The 13,917-nt window shown below is 41.5% G+C and overlaps 2 protein-coding genes across 3 annotated transcripts in view; one reads left to right on the top strand and one right to left on the bottom strand.

The window, feature by feature from the left end:
- TTLL7 (tubulin tyrosine ligase like 7) overlaps positions 1-12,950 on the top strand; it is a 122,551-nt gene extending 109,601 nt beyond the window's left edge. The window contains exons 19-20 of one of the 2 annotated variants that reach the window (XM_075832914.1): positions 1,314-1,487; positions 4,849-12,950. In XM_075832914.1, the coding sequence (XP_075689029.1) occupies positions 1,314-1,487; positions 4,849-4,963 (289 nt within the window). In that variant the 3' untranslated portion in view covers positions 4,964-12,950. Of the gene's footprint in view, positions 1-1,310; positions 1,488-4,848 lie in introns of both variants that reach the window. The other variant, XM_075832913.1, reaches the window with a different exon arrangement.
- The window catches only part of DCST2 (DC-STAMP domain containing 2), a 787,084-nt gene that overhangs the window by 146,612 nt on the left and 626,555 nt on the right, over positions 1-13,917 (bottom strand). The gene's annotated exons all lie outside the window — the stretch shown is intronic.

Genomic DNA, 13,917 nt, shown 5'->3' with positions numbered 1-13,917 from the left:
GCAGGGACCCCTCTAACAAGTAGGGATTGTCCTAAGTGGACAAGCCCTTTAAAGAGGTTGTCAGCTACCCTCAGATAGGGTGGTATAGGAAATCTGACAGATCCGCTTTACAGGCTATGTAAACGCTTGAACATGTGTGTGTTTTAAAAAAAAAAAAAAATGTGTATTAGTGTGTGTTAATAAACTTTGTAAATAAATTTTATTAAAAATTATTTTTACTTTTTAAGATAAAGCTGCTCTGTATTCTCTACGCAGAGCAGCTGCATCTACTGCTATTTACTGAATCCGTCAGCGTAACACATTCGTCACCCGCTGTGTATGGAGCGAGCTCAGCCTGTGAGCTCGCTCCATACTTACCCTAATCACGTACAGTTACGTGATATTGCGTTAAGGGGTTAAAGGCTATGTTCACCTTCAAAAGCGATCTAGAATTTTTTTTTAAAATGTCTAACAGTGAGTTTGGTGCAACTTTCTAATTTGTTTTTTATTCAAAATGATTTCTACTTTTGGAGCTACAGCTGCTTTGTATCCTGTTTACAAAGCAGCTGTAGCTAGCGCTGATTCCTGTATCTGTCGGGTCCGCGGCACTGACGGGTTCAGTGTCAGCGGGTCTTGCGCGTCTCCGACAAGCAAGATCGAGCTGTTACCAATCACATCTAAGTTTATCATTTAGATGTGATAGATTACAGGTGAATCCTGCGTGTCAGGCACACGCAGGACCCGCTGACACAGGAACACGTCAGTCCCGCAAACCTGACAGATACAGGATTCAGTGCAAGATACAGCTGCTCTACATACAGGATACAAAGCAGCGGTATCTCAAAAAGTCAAAATAATTTTTTATAAAAACTAATTAGAAAGTTGTACCAAACACACTGATAGACATTTTTATTTAAAAACTAATAATAATCATCGCTTTTTTTTATGTAGCAATATGGAAGCTGGGCATGTATCACTGCATAAATAGTCATTCAGAAATCTAGGAAAGCTGGGATACAAAACCTGTGAATGCTGTAATGGCAGCCTTATCGCTTGTCACACAACTTTCGCCGAAACAGATCTAACTAAAAAAAATAACAGAATTGGTTATTTTTATTATTTTAGGGAAAAATACTTGTTAATATTTTTTTTAACATTCTCTCCATCTGTCGGCATTTGGCTTCATGTCTATAGGTTTATTCCAGCAAATCCTAGAGAGGTCACATGTCATATTTCCTACCCTTGCGTGGCTAAATCTTCTGTTTTGTTTAACGCTCTTATTTTGGCATTTGCATCCGAGAACATGAGGTCATTTGTGTTTTCTTTGCCAGCAGCACCTCGTGGGAGACAATATTCAGTAAAAGCACAGAGGTCGTGACACCCGATCAGCTCCAGTGTTGTCATCGGCTGGTCCAACTCTGCAAAAACTGCCTGCTAGTGGTTTACAAATATGCAACAGATTCACGAGGCTCCGTGGCAGGCGTGAGTCCAGATGGGAGCGACACAAGGTATTGATTATAACCTTAAATATCTCTCCAGTAAATTCTGCTGCAGTCTAGGCCTCTGTAATCCAAATACCTAACTCCGATGCTGACGAATGGACCGCACTGTCTTGAGGATCCCGTCTCTCAGGACGCTGGGAACATATGTTTAAATAATCTTCCAGATATCTGCACCGCAGCCGACAAACCACCGCCTGGAAAGTGATCGCCGTTTCCTCCCTGAAGTGAAAAACAATGCAAGATGAGCAGTTAGGATGTTTCCTCCCTAATAAACTACATTTTATATATTTTTTAAAAATTACAAGCATCAGAGACCTTTCTTGTACAGTGCTGTAAGTCATACGGTGCTAATGGGAAACAGATATGTACTAAATCTACATTCCAGGAAGATCTTGTTATCCCTCCAGACACAGGGCAAGTTCTGGCACTCCCACTGTTATTTCAAACTATTGTCACTAGGGGGCAGTGTTACATGCTTCATTGTTGATATTTGTTGAAGGGCTTGTTACCATGTAATAATCAATGCAAATTAGATTCGTTCATCACAGAGAGATAATTCTGAAGAATTGAAATGGAGGGGAGAGTATATATATATATATATATATATATACATACAGATACAGCAGACAAAGAAATAGTGACAGCACCCTGCGACACTAATGCCACCTAAGCCACTAAATATAAATGAATATGCATTACTGCTAAATCTACTTACAATAGGGAGGTTCTTAGCGCACATTTTGATCAAAAGGTGTTTGCCCACCTGCCACGACAAGGCGACCTCTGTAAGGTGGGGACCTACGCTGCACATACACCCAGAACTGGGACTAAGCCTACATATAAATCTGGGGATGGTTCTGCAGACACGTTTTGTATCATTTTGTTGGAATGTGCTGTTCAAACTTTTGTTGTGTTTATGTGATCCATATATGTGGCGATAGTGACTGCCTCCTTTTTTGATCTTGCACTCCTCACATTCTGCCCTGGGTGATTTTAATTAGTTTAATGCTGGTTCCCACCATCCCCAGGTATATATGTAGGCTTAGTCCCAGTTCTGGGTGTATGTGCAGCGTAGGTTCCCACCTTACAGAGGTCGCCTTGTCGTGGCAGGAGGGCAAACACTTTTTGATCAAAATGTGCACTAAGAACCTCCCTATTATAAGTAGATTTAGCAGTGATGCATGTTTATTTATATTTAGCGGTTTAGGATACATTAGTGTTCACAGTGTGCTGTCACCATTTTTTTGTCTGCTGTATATTCGCAGTCACAGGCGTTCTTGCACCTGCATACACGTTTTGTATCATTTTGTTGGAATGTGCTGATCAAAATTTGTTGCATATATATAAGGAAAACCACAGAAGAAACATAGGGTAGTATCCTTGGATTTTTCTTTTAATCTACACTAGGTAGGCTCAAAATTCTGTGCTGATTTATTTCTTAATATATTAAACCAGTTTATTATATCAGTCACTGTGACCATTGCCACAATTTGGGGCATTGCTCGGTTTGTTATTTCTTAATATATCTTTATAGTGGTTTAGGCTCCATTTTTCTGATACAGATCTTCAACTCACCTGTACAGATATAGATGTAAAAGATAACATTCTGACTGTCTGCAGCCACCACTAGAGGGAGCTTACGGTATACATTTAGCTTAAAGGGGGGTTTCCAGGACTTTAATATTGATGTTTATCCTTAGAATAGGCCATGAATATTTCATTGCTTGGAATCCGACCTCCGTGGCCCGCGCCAATCAGCACAATGAAGGGGCGGCAGCGCTGCTGCGAGTTCCACGTACCCTTGATTGCTTACACATGTGCAGTCCCATAATACAGCTGTGACTGCGTCTGGTACCATGAGTGGATTCATAAAGATGAACCCATGCTGTAATATCTCCTTCCTGGAGGTGAATGATAGATTGAAGAACAAAAATAGAGGCCTCTACCTGTAATGGTATTTCGGAACTATAACTCCCAGAATTCCCACAATCCTATGGATTTGTTTGCAGTCCCTCTCTCCCCCTCTCGTCTGGAAATTCCACAAAAATTGCGCTCTCTCTTTTTAACCGTCTCATTCACACCAATTTGAAGCGTTGCAGTCAGCACATACCTGGTCTCGGCCATTATCCACGCATGTCATTCCGCCTCTCTTATCTTTATGTTATTAAATAAACACCTCATTTCAAAGGAACAAGAAAGTGGTCGATTTTGACTAGATCTTTACAAACAAGGGGGGGGGGGGGGTGACTGCAAAAACATTTCAAAAGTAATTGGAGCCTGTGGCGTGTCAGCATAAAAGTCAATTGTGTGTGTAATACTCCAATTGAGTGTGAAGTGGTTAGTGCGAGCCGAGCGATTGCGCACAGATATGAGAATATTTGTAAGATGAAGCACTTTAACGTGTATTACCAGAGAACTCACCCTTAATTAGAGCCGCAGGTGTCAGCTCTGTGATGTGTCAGGATTTACTGCTTTCATTTCATACAGTAACGTAAATACAGTTGTCAGTTTCATAGCAGATCTAGCAGAGCTGAATTTGTTCTTTAACTATTTCGAACTGCATATTTTGTGCATCAAGATAATACAAAAGGCCAGTGGTCTCTGATTTGCGTACCTCTGGCTGCAGTTTTAGGGCATGCTGGGAGTTGTAGTTTCACAATAACTGGAGAGGCGCAGTTTGGAGACTACTGCAGTAGGGTTACATGCGTCTCTGTAAAAAGCACATAACTCATATGTGCCAAATGATAAACTCATTTCTGCTACATCTGACATTCTCAGCTCTGCTACATCGTACACACGCACCTCTGCTACATCTGTATTTTTTGTAAGATGTGCCTGCTTGTGGTAGTTGAGAATGGACGCTGCAGGGAAATCTATGGACTACGGCAAGTGAAACTGCACTTGCGTATTAGGGAATCGCTTAAATGGCAATTCCACTGCACAAATTGGTCGATAAGCTGCCTGTAATAAATAAGAAGCTCGGAAACGGAGGAAATATTGTTTTGTATTTGCATAATATTAGTGGATGAGGAAGAAATCACCAGTAAATGTGCCGTTGCGCTGTCCCCTTCTGTTTCCTCTTCTCAGTCATATGTATTTCTGGAAAAGTTGTGTGACAACCAATATAGCCATTATTATGCCTCCTATGAAGGTTGTCACTCCGCTGGGAAAGATCCTGTGGCAACTCCTGTGGAAACGGTAATGGCCGCCATTCAGGTTGTCTCCCAGCTTTTAAAGAAACAGAAATAATTAACAGAAGCGGATGACACGAGGACTTCTTGACATTGTAACATATGAGAACTTTTCTCTGTTGAATTGCCGCTATGCCGTTTCCTGTAACTGACTCCTCTCTATGTGATCATTGTAGGTACCTACTGCCGGTGGTCCCTCAATTCAGCATTAAAATGGCGTCTTCCAACATCGGCTCGTCCGGACTGCCTCGTTCCAGCTTTGTGTTTACCTCACGACTTACCCAGTATTGAAGAAACGGAATGTCGATTAGTTTTTATTTCTTGCCCTGTAAATAATAGCATTATAATTTTTGACCTAATTTCATATGGTGCTAAGAACAGCTATCACGCAGCACCTATGGCGAATTACTGATCATTTAGAGCGGACGTTGTAAACCAGGAGCTTCAACCTGGAGCTCTTCAGCTGTCGTGAAACTACAACTCCCTGCATACCTTGTAAGGGCATGCTGGGAGTTGTAGTTTTACAAAAGCCTGAAAGCCACATGTTGAAGCCCACTGTTGTAAAACCATGCTGAGCTGTTTACAAGATCCTTGAATGTCTAGATATCAAATTAGTTTACTAGACAGCGTGTAAAACATAGAATGTTAACTTATTTTGCTCGTATAAGGAATGATGTGCTATGTATTATTATATATTGCCTTTCAAACAAGCAGATATTAAAGTGCACCCGTCGCAAACTTATGGAAATGGCCGCCATCTTTTTGTGCTGTGAGAATGCAGCCTGTTTATTCATAGGCCTTGGCAATGTCAGTCACAAGATGGCCGCCATCACCTCAGTGAAGTGCCTGTTGCACTTTAACATTCTCGAAAAAAGCCTAAAGTAGATAAGTAGCATAAATCGTAACAAAATACGATTCTTACTTCAGCCTCCTTTATTTGAAAATACAATTATCAGCCAAATCTAACTTTCTAAGGTTCATTCCATACATTTATTAGAGACCTAGCCATAAAAATTGGTGCAATAGTTGCTCATAGCAACAAATTAGATCCCTGCTTAAATGAAACCTGGACTCTGATTGGTTGCTATGGGCAGCTTCTCCAATGAGGGAGAATTAGTACACAGGAAGAGTGGAGGAGCAGACCATGGCAACAAATCAGATTTCAGCTCTAATTTTTTAGAGGCTCTTTGAGAATGAAAGCAGTGATCTGATTGGTTGATATGGCCAGCTTCTCCACACTGTCTTTACACTTTCCCATAAGATGAAAGTCAAAAACAGTTCATAGTCATTTTTCCCTTTTCATTTAAATGAATTCAGAATTCCATAGCATAAAAATATTGAAAAAAAACAAAACAGCATTAGGCTATGTTCACACAGAGTATTTTGCCGAGTTTTTTGACGCGGTAACCGCGTCGCAAAACTCGGCAAAAACGGCCCGAGAACGCCTCCCATTGATTTCAATGGGAGGCGTCGGCGTCTTTTTCCTGCGAGCAGTAAAACTGCCTCGCGGGAAAAAGAAGCGACATGCCCTATCTTCGGGCGCTTCCGCCTCTGACCTCCCATTGACTTCAATGGGAGGCAGTGAAAGCGTATTTCGCGCTGTTTTATGCCCGCGGCGCTCAATGGCCGCGGGTGAAAAACGGCGCGAAAATCGGCGTGCAGGGAGAGGAAAATCTGCCTCAAAGTTCCAAACGGAATTTTGAGGCAGATATTCCTCCCCCAAAATACTCAGTGTGAACATAGCCTTAAAGGTATCTAATTGATGGTCGAATATTCAGAATTTCCAGATGGTTTTAGAAAAGCTTAAGAAGTTTATCTGTAAATGGGGAAACTCCAGGAAAACGGCCCAAAATAAAATACTAATGTACTCCTGGTTACTCTAAGTACTCCAATATTCGGGCTCATGCACACTTCCATATTACGGCTTTGTACAACCTCCTTATGCCTCTTGATTCCCTGCAAAAGCAAACAGAAAAAAAATGGTGTCATGGAAAATCGAATGCCATCTGTACGATTCTCGCCTAGAGACGTTACCTCTAGGGGGAATTTCCAGTACATATGGGCACCCAGTAGAAACTATGGCAGTGCAAGTACAGAGCTGTATGTCCTCTGTGCCTTACCGTAAAGGCTTTGTGCACTGGGCTCAGCTGTATTCATGAGGCCTTAGGCCTTGTTCACACGGCGTGTATTCGACGTGTTTTTGCCGCATTTTCCCAATTTACATCAATGGTAAAATGCATTGTAGTGCATACATAGTTTGTTTTTTTACGCTCGTTTATTTAAAAAAAGCTTAGTGTAAAAAAAAAGAAGCATCAGGTCAATTCCTGGCATGTAAAAGGCGCCGAGAATGCGCCTAACTACACTCCAAAAAAAGTGTCAAAAACGCCTGGACGTTAAAAAACACTTTGCTAAAATGCTAGCGTTTACAAGCCGTTTTTTTTTTATCCCCGTGTGGACAAGGCCTTAGGCTCTGTTCACACTGCGTTTGAGTCCTACGTCAGACATTAGTCGGGAGTGATGCCTGTATACTTCTGACGGAAAACTCTGATGTATGCTACATTGGGTGGGTGCAATTGCGCCTTCTAGGTAAAAATTATTTTGACATCTAAGCTATGGAGTCCGTACATTTTATTATCTAACCAAAAACGAAATAAGATGCAATGCGTCATTGTAAGGTATCAAATATAAAATATATAATCTTTATTGAGAATACTAAAACAGAGCGTGTAAAAAGGTCCACAGACACACTAAAAGAAAGACGCACATCAAAAACTCCTGCACATAAAGTGAAAAACAACATATGCATGGGTCAGATAATGAAATATATCAGAAAATGCAGACAAGAATGTACAAATGATTACATATAAGAACATGTTCAATAATAGTCTGCAAGTCGACTACGCTATAGCTTCCGGCACAACAGACGCAAACGGAAGCCATGGGCACCGGATCCGTCACCATTGAAATCAATAGTGATGGAAACGGAAACCTCAGGTTCCGTCGGTGTCTGTTCAGGGTCCTGTTCTGACAGATATCTGAGACGGAACGTCAGAACGGGACCCCAACGCAGATGTGAACGAAGCCTTAGATGTTAAAATAATTTTTACCTAGAGGGCGCAATTGCACCCACTAAACAGCTACACAGTTTGTGGTTTGCTACATTTGCCCCTGTGTGAGACTTCCTAGCCATTCCGTAGAGCTGAGAAGGATCACATGACATTTTCGCCTTTTAAGAAGCAGGAAGTGCTAATTTTTCCGTCTGAGGGGCGGGGCTCACTTCTTTAGGAAACCTGATTGGTGTTTTAAGGGGCCATTTATTTGCAGCCAATAGATATTTAATAGGGCATTCTACTGATACACTGTTCTCAAAGGAGCTTGTCCTGGTGACGGGTTCCCTTCAGGGCCTTGTTCATACTGCGTTTTTTTACGCTGATTTTGATGCGTTTTCCGCATCGGAATCAACGGAAAAAAAAATCTGCCTTGTATTGATTGCAATGTGAATTAGAGACTTTTTTTTCCAGGGCGGATTTTTTCTGCTCGTTGGAAAAAAAATCGTAATGCTCTATCTTGGGGTGGATTCCGCTGTTAAACCTCCTATTTATATGAATTGGGGATGGAAAAAATAAATATGCCATGCGGCTTGATGTGGTTTTCAACACTTTTTTTTTTTGTCAAAAAAACCACCTTCGAATTTTACAGATAAGAAAGGTTTCAACCCCAATATAAGCCTAAAAAATCTGCGTCAAAAACCACCTGCATTTTAAAAACCACCTCCAAAATCCGGAACAAGATTTGGAGGCAGATTTTTTCTTCTTGACAAAAAAACGCAGTGTGAACATACCCTTAGGCGACCATAAATTATTAAAAATATTTGTATTTATTTTCATTATTTTACCTCAGGAAAATCATTATTTATATGTTGATTATGAAACTGCTAAATCACGTATTTGAGACTTCCAACTACCAGAAGTGAGACGGACATTTTGTTGACTGGTTCAGTATTTAAAAAAAATAATCTTATACTTGATTTACAAAATGGTTTATCTTTTTTTCCAGAACAAATAAACACTTTAAGGCCCCATGCACACGAACGTGCTTTTGCGGCCGCAATTCCCCCGAAAATCCACGGGAGAATTGCGGCCCCATTCATTCCTATGGGCCCATGCACACGACCGTGGTTTTCACAGTCCGTGCATGGCCCAGGAGCCTGGACTGCAGAAAGAACGTACATGTCTTATTACGGCCGTGTTCTGCGGGCCAGGCACATAGGAAATAATGGACACGGCAACGTTCACGGCCCGCGATTTGCGGGTGGCTCGGGGGTGACAATCCACCCCCGGCCGATCGACCCAAAAATCACGGCCGTGCACATGGCTACGGTCGTGGGCATGAGGCCTAAGGCTCAGGCAGACGGCACGAATGTGTGCATAGTCTGTCCGGAAGTCTTTATGGTTCCATATTACAGAGATGTTAGACATTCTGTCCCCCACTGTATGGTACCCCCGTATAATACCTTATTCTCTTGTGGAGAGAAGGGAAAATACCTTTGTAATATGGCTTTGTTTTCTCACGGACTTCATATTAATCCGTGACAAAAAGCCTCTGTACCTTCTTATGAAATCAGAGTCACATGGAAGTACAGCGTGGGCCCACAGTCAACAATGGTTCCATACTGAGTCTCTGTGGGCCTCTAATTTCAAACGAAGGCACGTAATAGGCCCGTGTGCATGCGTCCTAAGGCCAAAACTATATGGCAACTTCAGTGCTTGGCATCTGAGGTCGTGCCCATAAGTGTGCATTCCGTTTCATACTCTGTGATTCAATATGACCATGGCACCGGGTTACACATAGTTGGGCGCAACAATAGAAATGAATGGTAAAACTGATTTCTATAGGAAAAGTTCAGGCATCTTGTAGTAGAAGTCGCCATGTAGCCTGCGTTTCATGCTGGATATATCCAGTTTCTATCCACCCCACATTGTATAACTACGATAATAGGCCCAGTGGGCCCCAGCACTTTTACATGTCGTTTCAGACTGTGCCAATTAAGACCTGCCAGAGCAATATCAGCTGGCACGATACACACCCAGGACTATTTATATCTTATGTGTACTGCAGTTCTCTTCTGTTCAGTGTGGTCTCTTGTATGTACAGTAGATGAGTTTTACTAATGAGCCTAATGTCGAACGTTCTCATTTGCATTTTGTATTTAGTTCTTAAGACATCGTTAGGTTATTTTTAATTGCAAAGCGAATTCGTCGTACTGTAAGCATTCCGCATTGTTGTAACGCACATAGGGATGTAAATTGTGACATTTGGTACCTCAGTCAATTATTAACAGGTTTTCATGCAGCAAATGAATCATTATTCCGCACACGGGCCATTATAGAAACGGTGGTGACATATTACACACATATGTTCCATTAGCAGGTAACAATTAGTACCATATAGTGAAATATTAATGATAATTCATAGCCAAAACGCAGAGAATAAATTGCAACAGTTACCGTGATCATTTTTAATTTTTTTTAATTATTATTATTATTTAATTTTTGGGCTCCAAAACGAGACAATTTTTTAGAGCATAAATCAGTGGTATACATAGAAAAGAGGAGGCACCATAGAAAAGATTAGAATGAGTCCACCCATGGAGGGTTTTGTACACAGGACAGGAGGGTATAGTTTTCATTTGCCCCTCCACGCCCATTGGGGCCAATTCCCCACGCTTATATTTGTTAATAATCCAGAGACAAGAGAGAGACGAATCCTGCACAGGTTGTCAACCCTCAGTAGCAAAAGGGGTTGGGACCGACCAGGGCTGGGCCCAATTCTCCAATGGCAGCCACATGGTCTACCTCTAGGGTACATATACGCCCTTGGCATTAATAAAGGTAAAACTTTCGACACTCTGGCAGAACTCTTATATTAGATGTGCCAATTTAGAGCCCATATTACATACAGTTCCCAGGAATCAAATCAATATAGTTTTATTGTTCATGGAAATTGCCCAAAATTTCAATCGTTCCAGACCTTTCTGGGTCCATAGAAGGAGACCCATGCAGGAATATTACCATACCAGAACCCCTTTAACTACACATAGTTGTCACAAGAATAGCATTATCTGAAAAATATTTCTGCTTTACACATTCATGTTTTCATCACATACTTTAGGCGGAGACCAGCTTATGCTATTTGCTCCACCTTACACACCTACTATTCACATGATCGGGCCCTTCCTGCATTACAAAACATAAAGACGCCCAGAGTCAGGACTAGAGGGCATTGGAGCTTCACCAGCTTCTGAGCTGGTAAGGCCTTTGTGAACAGATGTGATGTACAGCTTTTCAGTATTTTCTTATTTTTCAAGCTCTGCCACCTTTATAAGACTGGCATAAATAGCACATATGAGCTGTATCTCATGTCAAAACACATGCTGAAGTATATTAAAGGGGCACTTTTACTTTAATTCTGAAATAAATCGTATTCTGAGTTCAAACCATTACTTAGATCATAGCGGACCAGATATCAAAAGAGGTATCCATCAGATTAGGGCTTTAGTATGATTCATTATCTGAGATGAACTGGTAGATGTAAATGCACCAATTACGTTGAATCCCCAAAGTGCCAGTCACGGGAATAAAAGGCCTATTTTAAAAGGACCCAAGACTGTAAATATGTCATGTGACCCCTCTTGGAGAGGACACACAGCGGGGATTGGCATATGTGACAAGCTATATTCCAAACCCCCTGATTAGCACTACATGGGGCCGTTCAGTGGGCACAATTCCATTTGTATAGTAGTCCATTTTTTTTCACTATTTCAATTTCAGGTCGGATTCACACGAGCGTGTGCGTTTTGCACGCGCAAAACACGTAGCGTTTTGCGCACGCAAAAGGCACTTGACAGCTCCGTGTGTCAGCCCCGTATGATGCCCGGCTGCGTGCTTTTCGCGCAGCCGCCATCATTATGACACTCCGTTTGGATGTTTGTAAACAGAAAAGCACGTGGTGCTTTTCTGTTTTCATTCATCCTTTTCACTGCTGTTGCGCGAATCACGCTTGTCCCACGGAAGTGCTTCCGTGTGGCATGCGTGGTTTTCACACACCCATTGACTTCAAGGGGTGCGTGATGCGCGAAATACGCCCAAAGAACGGACATGTCGTGATGTTTTTTCAGCGGACTCACGCTGAGTAAAAATCACGCACATGTCTGCACGGCCCCATAGACTAATATAGGTCCGAGTGAAAATCACGCGCGTAGCACGGACGTATATCCCGTTCGTCTGAATAAGCCCTAAGTATAACTTTAGCTTTTTAAGAGGATTAGCAAGTTCTAAAAGTAAAATAAAAGTAAAAATAATAAACTTATCCAGATCATCACCTCATTGAATATGCATTGTTCCCGCGCCTTCAGAATGCTTAGTCCCCCCCCCCCTTGGACAATCCTATGTGATGACGTGGTGCTCATAGTAACAACACATCACCTGAACATTGCTGTGATGTGTCGTCAATATGGGGCGAACGGTTATGATATAAGAAAATTCTAGATCAAATAATTCCACAGTAAATAGTTTTTAGTGCAAATAAAAATTTTTATTTCAATGATCCAAAGTTAAATTCAAGTGTTCAATAGGGTATTACGATCCAATGGTTGGAAATTTTGGGCCTTCCGGATGCTGATTTACATATCAGTATGTTTTTGGAGTGTGGGAGGAAACATAGGGACAAAAGGCAGACGTTGACCCTGATCATATTCTAACCCAGGTAGACAGTGTCCAAGGAACTGGTGCTAACCACTGAACCACCATGTATATCATAGTTTGTCCTGAGAAGCACATTTGTGTCGTTTACTTCACTCTGTACAAAGCGATTAGAAAACCATGGCTGCTTTCTTCCAAAAATACTGATCTTGCTGCTCAACACCATGGAAGTAAACGGGGCTGAGCTGCAATACCACATACAACCTGCAAACAGGCGTGGTGCTGTTTTTGGAAGAATGGGAATGCAGACATATTTTTCTAATAATGGACAACCCCTTTAATATGTATTATGGAAGCTGTATAATAAGGACTGTATTGATTGTTCTGTTCTTGAAGAACTGTGTTATAATCCTTGCCCAAAAAAAAAAGAAGCTCTCGATTAAAGAAGATGCCATTTTAGAGTAGGCTGAACATCCTCAGGATAAGCAGAACTTTTTTTTTAACATACGACATAACCACTGTACTCCATAAAACGTAAAATGATTTTGAACTTCGAAATAAAGAATTAGTGCTACTTATCCTTGCCTGGAATCCTGTTTATTTATATGAACCTTGTTAATGATATTTTTTTTTTTTACTACGTGGCGAATTAGGAAAAATATGGTTTTAACTATTGATGTTTTGCATGCCATTAATTTTCCCCATTTCCTTACAGTTGTCTCGCAGCACTTATACCCAGTCTGGAGAAACATTGGGTTTTTGGGGCAAGTTATGCAGAGCACCAACTTCTTATGCCAGTTCTGTTGCCACATCTAAGCCTGGCAGCCACACCTTACAACACTAAGGCCATGTACAGGCGTAGCGGGAAAAATCTGCATATAACATGCAGATTTTTGGCATTACTTTTAATTCGGATTTGCCGTGGATTTTACCCTTGCATTTTAAACAGTGGAATCTATATTGAGTATGGATCCGCAACATAATAGGCACACAGTGGATTTAAAAATTCTCAGCATGCCCTTAAATTCACAGCGGAAATCTGATTGGAGTTCAGTTGGAAGGGAGGGGAGGGATGGTTGATCTCCGGAGACACATATAGAAGAATTCTTTATGCATTGCTCACCGTTTTGATAATCATTTGAGATTAATATATGAGGAGAATATAAAGGGAACATTTTTTTGTGTATTTTCTACATTGTGATCCTGTAAGGAGTCGTCATTTGCATTCACATCTCGTTTTTTTCCTCCCGTCGAAGGTATACGTCGGGAGGAGTCCCGACGTATTCCTTTGACGGAATGCACCAGCGTATATAGGCATACAGTGGAATACATAACCCGAACTCCCCGGCACAGTGCTTCTTTAAACGCTGAGCCCCTGACGTCACTGTCCATATATGGAGAGTGATGTCAGGGGATTTCAACTATGGAGTCCCCATCCTGAGCATCACAAACGCTCTGGCCTATCTTGGGAAAGCCCTTAACGTCACTGTCTATATATGGACAGTGACATTAGGGGCTTTGATATGCCAGAATCCCTGGCCAGAG

This window comes from Rhinoderma darwinii, chromosome 7, assembly GCF_050947455.1.
Source record: "Rhinoderma darwinii isolate aRhiDar2 chromosome 7, aRhiDar2.hap1, whole genome shotgun sequence".
NCBI lineage: Eukaryota > Metazoa > Chordata > Amphibia > Anura > Rhinodermatidae > Rhinoderma > Rhinoderma darwinii.
The sequence above is the reverse complement of the archived record's forward strand: the minus strand, read 5'-3'. Positions and strand labels throughout refer to the sequence as shown.